The sequence below is a fragment of the Suncus etruscus genome, chromosome 11 (genome assembly GCF_024139225.1).
Source record: "Suncus etruscus isolate mSunEtr1 chromosome 11, mSunEtr1.pri.cur, whole genome shotgun sequence".
Taxonomy (NCBI): domain Eukaryota; kingdom Metazoa; phylum Chordata; class Mammalia; order Eulipotyphla; family Soricidae; genus Suncus; species Suncus etruscus.
In genome coordinates this window covers 11,849,391-11,861,599 of record NC_064858.1, presented here as the reverse complement: position 1 = coordinate 11,861,599, position 12,209 = coordinate 11,849,391, and the positions used below count along the sequence as shown (strand labels likewise).

The 12,209-nt window shown below is 40.5% G+C and overlaps 1 protein-coding gene across 1 annotated transcript in view; it reads right to left on the bottom strand.

Moving 5' to 3' along the window:
* Window positions 1-12,209, bottom strand: part of LRRK2 (leucine rich repeat kinase 2) — a 124,034-nt gene that overhangs the window by 42,155 nt on the left and 69,670 nt on the right. Inside the window, exons 32-37 of the mRNA XM_049783874.1 lie at window positions 8,883-9,084; window positions 7,812-7,900; window positions 5,184-5,374; window positions 2,432-2,586; window positions 1,347-1,493; window positions 697-888 (exon numbers count right to left, since the gene is read on the bottom strand). Coding sequence (XP_049639831.1) covers window positions 697-888; window positions 1,347-1,493; window positions 2,432-2,586; window positions 5,184-5,374; window positions 7,812-7,900; window positions 8,883-9,084 — 976 coding nt within the window. The remainder of the gene's footprint in view (window positions 1-696; window positions 889-1,346; window positions 1,494-2,431; window positions 2,587-5,183; window positions 5,375-7,811; window positions 7,901-8,882; window positions 9,085-12,209) is intronic.

Below are 12,209 nucleotides of genomic sequence, written 5' to 3'. Positions count from 1 at the left end.
TCTGTGAGCTGATACATGAGGCATGATCCCACGGCACATCCTTTGTGCAACATACAGGATATGAATTCCCTGCATCACCTAGTCAAGTCCTTGTGCCATTTCTTTGAGGCAATCTGGTTGGTCTCCTACCCTGCAGACAAGGCCAATACAGCTCAGTAAGTCCATTTTCAAATTCTCAAAGCAATACTAATCTGAATCTAAGACACAATATCTATTGGTAATGGACATAACTATTTTTCTGAACTGTTATCACAATCAAAAGCAATAGCTTCTGGCAAATTCCTTGAACAGGGGTGGCGAACAAGTTCGACACAAAGAGCCAAAATTTTAAACCATGAGAGTCAGAGAGCCACACAACGCAGTGACCTGCCAAAACAGACAAACACTCACACAAAAGCATATAATTTTAACAATTATGTGACACAACATGTGACACACGGGTCAGTTGTTTCCGAGGGATGGGAGATGGGATGACGCAGCCTGGGGGTGGGACTACGAGCTCGGAGATCTCTACTCAGAGATCCCTCCTCAGAAGCAGCAGAACAAAATCCAAACTTGACAAAGAACCACAGTATACAAAAGAATGATGAGAGGCAAAGAGCTGCATTCGTGTTCGCCACCCCTGTCCTTGAAGATGAGAATATCTTTTACGTGTAAAGTGTCCCTTCAATCTCATCCCCAGAGCACTGCACTTGCCTTGTTCAGCCTTCTTCATCAAGTCATCCAGCAGAATCTTTTGATGCTCTTCCCCATCATTAAAACTATAGAGTGCCCATTTCTTCAAGAGAGTTTCTCCTTCCCCACAAATATCGATCTCCAGCAGCCCAGGAAACCATTCTTCCATTAGGGAGTCTATGTGGTCCACGACTTGGCCCAAAAGCACACAGCCTGCACAACCCAAAGGAGAGAGATCAGCATCTTGTCAAAGCTGGTGCTGCAGCACAGCAGGAGAGAAAACGACCAAGTTCTTCGAAAGTCTAGAGCAGGGGTCTCAAACTCGAGGCCCGCGGGCCATTTGAGGCTCTCCATACATTTTGTGGCCCGCGACCGGCCTTCAAATATCGCAGTATTCACGATTATTTGCTTACCGAATAATCGCAATAAAAATCGCATTAGTAAGAAAAAAATCGCATTAAACATTCGCATACCCCGAGCAGTTCTGTTTGGGGTATGCAAATGTTTAATGCAATTTTTTGCGATTTTTTTTCTTACTAATGCGATTTTTTATTGCGAATATTCTGTAAGCGAAATCCCTTATGCGGCCCTCTCTCACCCCGACTTTGCCTCCTGCGGTCCCCAGGTAAATTGAGTTTGAGACCCCTGGTCTAGAGCTTTCATCGCCTTACCTTTTCTACATGAAGGAACAGTGATTTTTAAGAAGCTCTCTGGGCGATTGTCAAAAGCTTCAGAGCCCACCAGGCAATAGGCTTCAGGAGACCAATTCAAGTAGATGCCTTGTCGCCAGTACATTCTATTTGGCCGAAGAGCTCGCTCTGGAAGAAGGTTAAGGAGATCTAAACATTCCATTGACTAAAATGCTGTATCAATGAGAGCACTGCTTCTTTCTGAAGAAACCATTGTGCTCACCCATGAGCATATGTGACAGAAACAGAAAAATTCTTACTTTGGTGCAATGTATCTACTAGCTAATGAAATGAGTCCCTACACTTAGTTGCTAAATGGGAAAGCAACAATTTCCCCCATCATTTTCAAAAAAAACATTACCTATAGATAAGTTGAGACATATTTTGGGTTTACAGTGTCAGATAGCTTAAGAAAGAAATAGAAACATACATTTTAATAATTTTCTTTAAAGAGCTGGTGAGATAAGTACTTCTTGATTAGTGCAATATGTCTATTGATGTATTAGTGAGCCTTGTAAGACCAAGTTCTTGTTCCAAAATTAATGATATTTCTCCTTGATACATTAAGGAAGAATTAACATTATAAATACTTGTTTTTACTATAACTTCTCAGATATCTTATTACCTGTGCCAGAGGTCAAATGGCCAGGATCTACTGACTGAAACACTCCAAATGGGCATCACGATTTCTAATTTTTATTTGTTCATTTTTGTATCTGTGGGTATGTTCATAGACATATGTGGTAAAGCCAAGAACTCCCAAAAGTATTGCCTTTTTAGACTAATTTGGTTGGGAAAGCAAAATACTTTCACTTGTAAATGTAACTAAGATACAAACAAATGGGCTTTGAAGAATTCAGAATTTTCCTCTTGACAAACTCCATGAGTTTATATATGTATATGTTTTGGTCCACGTGAAGTTTTGGGTTTTTTTCTTCTGACTATCAGAGGCCTTACAGCTAAAAAATATTGTCTGGTTATCCATTACAAATTCTGGGGAAAGGACAAGTTCATTTTAATATGTGCCCCTCAACTTTCCCCAAGTTTTATCATCATTAAATACATACCTCTTCCTGAAAGCATGAAAGGTGAAATTTCAAGTAATCGACTGATTAATCTTGACCAAAATCCCAGTGGGAAATAAGGCATTTCATAGAGCCGGATGATAATTTCAGAATTCTCACAGTGGGGAAGCTCAATCACAGGTCTGTGGTCAGAGAGACTGCAGGAAGAAGCAGCATAGTCATAGCTTCCTTCACACACACCCTCCTGCTGACCATTAGATTTCAAGACATGAAATCAATGAATTGTAGGAAAATACTAAAAGTGCACCTTCCTGTGATGTTATTTACCTCTGTCAAAAACTCAGTGATTCAAGTGTTTATTCAGATGTAGCAGACATGGGAAATTTTTCAGTAATCTTATTATATGAATAAATAAGTAAATGTTTAAGTAAATATTATGTGTTGTCTTAATATCTAGTAAATGTATTGATTTTACTTTTGAGATTTAATGATTTATTAATTACCTCAATAAAATTAAAAAATGTACACATTGTAGATAAATTTTCATATTTATCCTTAAAAGTAGATGTCATCATTAATACAATAAGCCCTTTTCAATTTTCAATTACTTTGTAATATTCCGCATTAACTTACAAAGCAAAAAATTTCTAAAATAACAGGGTTAGAACTCTAGTCTCAAGGCCGAGTGATAGCACAGCGGCAGGGCATTTGCCTTGCATGTGACTGACCTGGGTTCTATCCCTGACATTCCATATGGTCCCCCAGAGCCTGTCAGGAGTGGAGTGATTTCTGAACACAGAGCCAGGAGTAAGACCTGAGCTGCCAGGTTTGGCCAAAACAAAACAAAACACACACATCACAAAGAAGAAAAACAAGCAGTGCTGATGGGAATGTGGAGAGAAAAGAACTCTTTTTCACTGCTGGTGGGAATGTCGTCTAGTACAACCTTTATGGAAAGCGATATGGAGATTCCTTCACAAACTGGAAATTGAGCTCCCATAGGACCCAGCTATACCACTCCTAGGAATATACCCAAGGAACACAAAAATACAATACAAAAATCCCTTCCTCACACCTATATTCATTGCAGCACTATTTACAATAGCCAGACTCTGGAAACAACCAAGATGCCCTTCAACAGATGAGTGGCTAAAGAAACTGTGGTACATATACACAATGGAATACTATGCAGCTGTCAGGAGAGATGAAGTCATAAAGTTTTCCTATATGTGGATGTACACGAATCTATTATGCTGAGTGAAGTAAGTCAGAGGGAGAGAGAAAAATGCAGAATGGTTTCACTCATCTATGGGTTTTAAGAAAAATGGAAGGGCCTGGAGAGATAGCACAGCGGTGTTTGCCTTGCAAGCAGCCGATTCAGGACCAAAAGTGGTTGGTTCGAATCCCGGTGTCCCATATGGTCCCCCGTGCCTGCCAGGAGCTATTTCTGAGCAGACAGCCAGGAGTAACCCCTGAGCACCGCTGGGTGTGGCCCAAAAACCAAAAAAAAAAAAAAAAAAAAAGAAAAATGGAAGACATTTTTAACAGTATCTCAGAGACAAGAGAGATAAGGGCTGGTAGGTACAGCTCATGACATGAAGCTCACCACATAGAGTGATGAGTGCAGTTGGAGAGATAACTACACTAAAAACTATCCTAACAATGTGAATGAATGAGGGAAGTAGAAAGCCTGTCTTGAGTACAGGTGTGGGGGGGGGTGGGGAGGAGGGAGATCTGGGAAATTGGTGGTGGGAATGTTGCACTGGTGAAGGGGGGTGTTCTTTACATGACTGTAAGCATACAACTATAATCATATTTGTAATCACGGTGTTTAAATAAAGATAATTTAAAAAAAAAACGACTTCCTGGTTTCGCTTTTCCTTTGCAACTGGTTGTGGGCATTGGGCGGTCTTTCCAGCATTTGGCCTTGGCTGAGAAAGAACTCACATATCTTAACCTGGTTGAGCTAATGGAAGATGTGAATAATGCAGGATTATGGACCTAGTCTATAACTATATTATCTAGACCTAGTCTATAACTATATTTTATATTTTACATAAAAATTAACAGGAAAATTTGACTTGTGTGAGAAATTTTTTTACTTTTAAGAAAAACAAAACAAAACAACAACAACAACAAAAGAACTCTGGTCTCTGTTGTGAGACCACCAAGCACTCCCACAAATGTATATCAAATAGTAATACCACTGTCTGCATAAAGGCTGCTCAGCATAACTCTTAGCGCCAGGTATAAGATATTCAACACCTAAAATTATATATGCTACACTATATATATAAAATATTATGTAAATCTCAGCACCATATAAGAAACCATCCTTACATATGTATTTCATCAATAGCAATCAGATAGTTATATACATATATAGCAACATTCACTGCTACTTCATTAAACTATCACATGCAGTTTTGTTTTTGTTTTGTTTTGTTTTGATTTGTTGTTGATGCTCAGGGGTTATGCTTGGCTATCCGCTCAGAAATAGCTCCTGGTTTGGGGTACCATAGGGGATGATTGGGGGGTCGAACCAAAGGTTCGTCCTAGGTTAGCGTGTGCAAGGCAAATGCCCTACTGCTTGCGCCACCACTCCAGCCCTCAAATGCAGTTCTTTTAAAGTGAACAGTGTACTTCCACTGAAATTTTACACACACACACACACCCTTTTTAAGCAAGTAGTACATTTACACATTTACAACAGACCAAAGTTATTTTAACAACTAAAACAATGTAACAAACATGTAAGTGAAAATTCTAGGGTAAACTTTAAATTCTTATTTACCTGCTTGGAATGAGCAAATATTCCTCTCCTATTGGCAAGGCAATTTGGAATTTCTCTAGGAGCTTAAAGTACTGTGACATGTAGTTCTTTGGAAATCTCTTTTTCTTTGAAAGAAATCTTTCCACATCTCTGCGTGAAATAATTCCCTTAGGGCGCTTTGGGCAGCCTTCCACCACTTTCACTGTTAAAATCTGAAAAACAAATTCATTAAACTTATAAATAATGACCAAAATTTCATTTTCTGTTTTGGTTTTGGGGTCACACTCGAGTAATCAGGGATCCCACGTAGCAGGGTTTAGTTGGGGAGGGGGAGACATATGCAGTGCCAGGGATCAAATGTGGGTTAAAGTTGTGCAAAGCAAATGTCTTACCCTTCATTCTATCCCTTTGATACCAACCATCAGAATTTATTTCCTGGAAGTCTTTAGCTAAGTGTACACCATATGGTGTCACTACTAAGAATTATCAAAAAATCTTAATGTTGTCAAATACAATGCAGGACTAATTTCTCTAGCAAGTATAAAACATAGGACAGTAGGATACCCATTTCAACTAAAAAACATTTATTGTACTAAAGAAATAAATTCAGATCAATCCAATATGTCATGTCCTACTGCAGCTTCATTAATAATACATGTCTAGGGGCTAGAGTAGATGGGCAATTGTCTTGTATGTGGCCAAACTGAGCTCAATTCCCTGCACCCCCTAAGTGTTCCCGAAATGAAGTGATCCCTAAATGCAGAGGCAGGAGTAAGCCCTGAATATCACCTTCCAGATTTCACATTCACCACAGGTCACTTTCCACGTAAGTCACAGGAGAAGTTCCCATTGAAGCAAGAGTTCACACAGAGTAAGAGTTAAGGTTAATTCCATGATTCTTCCACATAGGCCTTAGAAAACGTAGGCTCAAGAGTTCATGTGCAAGACTGGGGCTGAGGCTTGGGAGAATGCTATTGAATGAGCCACTCAGAGGATCCCGAGATTGTCCTCTGAGCTTTGATCACAGCAGTGAGAAGTAAATCAGAGCTCTTCAAACTCAGGTCCCTTGGTTGTAAAACCATGGCATGTGGAATTCTCACCCCATTTCCTTCATGAGATTGTTATAGTGGTTATATCTAAGAGTCTCAGAAGTGTGATTGAAGAGAGTTTAGGCCACAAGGACATGTAACAGCTTTAGTACAAAGCAAACCTTCTTACATCACCATACTCATTCCTCTTGCTTCGTTTTCAAATTTATCCCCCACAGCTACATTTATTTTTAAAAGTGGCCAGCACTTAATCTTCTTACATACACCTGCAATATCAAGGCATTCAAAAATAGAAACTAAGAGTATTTTGCATTGTCAGATAACTGGGCAGAATGTTTATAAAACCACTCTGGCCAATCAAAGCTCTGCCTTTTGCACTTGTCTCACATTTATTTGTTTACTGAATCCATGAGTGGAGTATTATGCTCTTTTTATATCTCAGAGGATAGTACAGAGTTAAGATGCTTACACATTACTTTGGCTTTCACTTAGGAAACTTAAGTCATATAATGCTTTCGGTTCCATAACAGACGAGGTGGCCTCAAGAGTTTCTTTATCCTAGGGCCACCTTGTTGTCCTTAGATTTTTGGAACATTCAGTATTACTCAGAGGGAGTAAACTGTCACTACAGAGTGATGTTCAATGCAAAAAGAAGCCATTATTCAGGGATCTGTGAAGTCACACGCTGAGAGTAGATGAGGAGACGTACTCCTGCACTCATTTCTGCTCATGACAAAACTCAGCTGTGGTAGTTTTGCACCCCTGGAATATCGACCAATGTTCTGTATACACTTTCGCATCATAATTGACAAGATATGGGGCTGGAGAGATAGCGCAGTGGTAGGGCATTTGCCTTGCATGTGGCTGACACAGGACAGACCTCAGTTCGATCCCTGGCATCCCATATGGTCCCCCAAGCCAGGAACGATTTCTGAGCACATAGCCAGGAGTAACCCCTGAGCATCACCAGGTGTGGCCCAAAATCAAAAAAATAAAAAATAAAAAAATAAAAATAAAATAATTGACAAGGTACTACTGAAGTGTACAAGGAGGACGCCTAAGGTGCAGCTTACAATGCATCTTTCAAAGGCCAACAAAGCCACACTCAAGACTGTCCTGAGGCAAAGGTGGAGAGCAATGTTTACAACTAACCAATATCAACTTAGTAGCAATGGGGTATCATTGGCAGGATAAAGCATTTTCATAACCAGCATACATGGAGGAAAAGCAGGCAAGAGCATGGCATACAAAACTTTACAAAAACTGTGTTCAGAGTCCACTCTATTCCAATCACCAGCAAAGTCCCAATGGTCATGTACGGACACTTTTCAAGCCTATTTTCATTGAGATGTATTTGCCCCAAGGTTTTCACACAGTTTTGACTCAACTGAGTCAGTTAGCAGAGCACAGAAATATCCCAGATCGAGAACAGATGAGGGATCAATAGGAGCACACGTGACTCCCATAAGCCATCCAGGGCATAGACCATAGCCCAGTGGTTTGGTTAATGTGTTCCAAACAGAATCCTGAAATGATCATAGTGATACCATCTCTTCTCTGCAAGGACTACCCTCAAGTACCCCAGAAATAAGCCACCAACCTGGGAAATGACTTTGCAAAGCCACCTGGGTTCCACAAAATATAAGTCACTTAGCTGTAGTGCAGGGTCTTGGAAGTGAAGAAGGACTCCTGTTGGAGAAACACAGGGCGAAATACAGAATCAAGTCTCTTCAGTGAGACTTAGAGAGACGTTCCTTCCACAGACAGGTCCAGACCCTCAAAACCAAGTTTACCAGGCCTAAAATCTCAGGATTACTTAGAAGTGGTTTTGGCCTACACAAGAGGATCCTAAATATTTCTGAGATAATGTCAAGCAGTGCAGAACATATCATTAGAAACAAATTCATCATCATCTTTTTGACATGCACTATAAAATTCATATCTTATTTCAAATAAAAGTTTAAAAGAAGGCAGAATCTCAGGAAGCTTTTGGCTTAAGAGTAGTGAGGAAAGGGGCCGGCGAGGTGGCGCTAGAGGTAAGGTGTCTGCCTTGCAAGCGCTAGCCAAGGAAAGGACCACGGTTCGATCCCCCGGTGTCCCATATGGTCCCCCCAAGCCAGGGGCAATTTCTGAGCGCGTAGCCAGGAGTAACCCCTGAGCATCTAACGGGTGTGGCCCGAAAAACCAAAAAAAAAAAAAAAAAAAGAGTAGTGAGGAAAGGAGCAAATCATTACCTGTGTGACAGATATTCTCCCTTACTGACAGCTGAGTCCTACTACTCAGCTCACTGATTGCTGGGAGGTTCTGATTAGAGAGAATTAGAACTGAGGGTGAACTGGGGGTTTTATCATTGGGTCATGTGGACCATGAAACAGTCCACAGAGTAGAGATGTCATCCTGGCCAGCCTCATCCCTCAGCCCAGTCAGATCCCTTCAGCCTCCCTCTCCTGCATATAGGAAATCAGAGCTGCCCCTCCATGAGACCTGCCAAGGCCTGAATGCTGTCCAGTTCTGTAGCTCGTATGCATCAGTGCTCAGGCCATTGGGTTCTATTTGAGGCCAAAGAAAAAGCAATAACCCATGAGAAGTTCTGCTGATGTTCTGTTAACTTCAGAATGGAAATTCTCCACAAGATCAATATGGTTGAGCATTAAGAAAGCAGGGCACGTACCCGATTCGTTGAGGAAATGGACTGCATGGGAGAGCTCTTGCTCGTCCAACTGCAGCTGGTTTTCTCTCACGAGCTGGAACAATCGTTTCCGGCCAATTACAGGAAATTCAATTGGCACATTTTTACGCTCTGATAAAATGATTTTCTCAAGTTCCACGTAGCAATCTGGAATCAATTGTCCAACCACAGGCTGATCGCGAATCTAGGTAATGACATACAACAAGCCGTGAAACCCAATTTTTGTGTTTGCCAACTGGAAAGTAAGCTTCTGTACTAAATATGTTTTTCTTTCTTTTTTTGAGCATATATAGCTAAAGTTTACCCCCTAATTAATGTTTCTTTAGGATTTCAATAATAGTATTTAAATAGCATCACATTCGTGAACCTAATGAAGATATATTTACTTGAGTATTCTTGTGTACCATTATAATCTTATACTTTTTTCTTTTTTTATATAAAATTTTTATTTAAGCACCATGATTAAGTAAATTGGGCCCAAGAGATGACCCACGTGACTGTACACATGCCTTGCATGCAGGAGGTACAGGTTGGATCTGGTACCACATGGGGCAGCAATTGTCAAAAATGACTCTGAGCACAGAGCCAGGAGTGGGCACTGAGCAAGACTGGGGCTGATCCCAAAACAAACATTGGTGCAAGTCAGCCCTTGATGGGGTTGACTGATGGAAGGATGGAGGATGAGGTCTTTCCCCTCCAGCTCAGAGCACGCATCTGCCACCCTGTCCAGCCGACGGTCCTGAGGTAAACAGCTCGCAGACAGTCAGGCTTGTGGAAATATTAGTTTTATTCGGTGGACATGACTGAAGTCCAAAGCCTCAGCATCAGTTCCTGCCAAAAGTCTCTGGCCTTCCACAGACCCTTGTTTTTATCCCCCAGAATCAGGTACCACTCAATGGTGGGATCAGATACCACCCAATGGTGGAAGCAGAATCAGGTACCACCCTAGGGTGGGGCTAGAATGCCAGGTCACACCCTAGGGTAGGGCACAATCACCGATCAGGGAAGGGTCAGTAACATAATAATCCCCTAAAATATTTACATACACAACAAAAGATTAAGGGTAGAGGGGTCCTAATTCAAGAGACTACTTCCAAAAATCTGGGAACATCCCTGCCAAGGTTCATGGCAAACTCCCAGACACATCTGCTGCTAATTAGAAAGAAATGATTTTCTGATTTCTCAGATACTACAGAAAAATGTGGTAGGCATGCTAGCAGAAAATTTACAAAGTATTGCTAGAGATTTTGGATCTGTTGTTAGACTCAAATACCCAATCTTTATAATCTCTTATTAGGTGCATATCAGCACTGAATGTTAGAGACAAACATGTAATATCACCCAAGCTTCACTATTTCATGGAAACTTGAACTTGGGAAAATGAAAAATCATCTAAATAAAATGTTTCTGCCCTGTAGGATGATTCTGGGCCTAGTATACTCAAAATTTAACCTACTATCTGAGGAATTTATATAATTTATAATTTTAATAGTATCTTTGTGTGTGTGTGTGTGTGTGTGTGTGTGTGTGTGTGTGTGTGGTTTTTGGGTCACACCTGGCAGTGCTCAGGAGGTTTTCCTGGCTCCGTGCTCAGAAATTGCTCCTGGCAGGCACGGAGGACCATATGGGATGCCGGGATTCAAACCGATGACCTTCTGCATGAAAGGTAAACGCCTTACCTCCATGCTATCTCTCCGGCCCCATTTTAATAATCTCTTAAGATGATAGCTTCTGAAATACAAATCTTTTCCAAATATTTCTTTGTTTTGTTTTGTTTTGGGGCCATCCATACCGAATGGTGTTCAGGAGTTACTCCTGGCTCTGCACTCAAGAATCACTCTTGGCAGTGTTCAGGGTACCATATGGAATAGCAGAGATTGAGCTCGGTTTAGAGTGTGCAAGTCAAGTTTCTGTTGTACTATGGCTCTGATCTTCCAAATCTTTTTCTCTTGAAAATTTAATCTTAAATAGAGGCATAACTCTTCACAACGATAACTGAAATGCCTTTAAGGTCCACCAGGTGGCAAACTTGCCTCAGTTTTCAATCTGTAAGTATACTCCTTTTTATAAATCTGACAATAATTATCAAAAGTTCCACTTGAATAACTTATTATAAAGAGAGAGTGGGTTTATTGTGCACATATAATTTAACTTCTTCACTCTCTGTTTGCAATTATAATCTAAGGTACTGGATGTAGTACAGCCATTACCATTACTTACAGATTTGCTTCCAAATCAGTACCTCCTAGAAAAATTTTTTTTCATATATCCCTATCCCTAGAAAAACTGAATTTAATCCCACAGTTCCACTTTTTATTTCCTTTCTATTATTCATAAGTAAAAATAGAATTTCATTTAACTTTATTTTGAACCCAAAGAAAACCCCACATATAAAAGTAAACAAGGGTTTATTTGCTTATGGAAAGAAATGAAGTTGCAAAAGATGTGCTTTGCAGTGCATGGGCATAAGGTCAGCGCAGCCTCCACAAGCTCCACAAGTGAACGGCACCACAAGTGAATGGCACTACTTGTGAGCACTCATTTCAGGCTTGTCCTGTTTTTCTGTACATCATTACCAGGCTATCACTTGCTCCCCCAAACCCTACACACACACACACACACACACACACACACACACACACACACACACACACACACACACAGAGAGAGAGAGAGAGAGTTTGCTTAGTGTACGCACAGACACCCATAGATAAAGAAGAGACCAAGAAAGAGTAAAATATGGCAGTAAGAAGAAAGGGTCTCAGTCCGAGAGAGAGAACTGTGGGTAAGACCCTTAACTTGCATGTGGCCAACCCAGGTTGGATTCTCGGATCCTGCATGATCAGAAGAGTCACTTCTGAGTGCTGAATGAAAAGTAGCACCTGAACATTGCTGTATGTGGTCCTTCCACCAAAAAAAAGAAAGACAAGAAAGAAAGAAGAAGAAAGAAAGAAAGAAGAAAGAGAGAAAGAATGAAGAAAGAGAGAAAAAAAGAAAAAGAAAGAAAGAAGAGAAAGAAAGAAAGACAGAAAGAAAGAAAGAAAGAAAGAAAGAAAGAAAGAAAGAAAGAAAGAAAGAAAGAAAGAAAGAAAGAAAGAAAGAAAGAAAGAAAAGAAAGAAAAGAAAGAAAGAAAAGAAAGAAAAAGAAAAAAGTATCTCAAACATGTTAACAAATTATCTGAATACAGTTCAAGCATGGGATGGCAGTGGAGAGCACTGCTGGTGGCTCCCCAAAGGGGGCAGTTCCACAAAACTCCCAGTCAGTGGGCTTCCAAACAAGCAAGCCAGAAAGAGAAAGATCTACTAGCA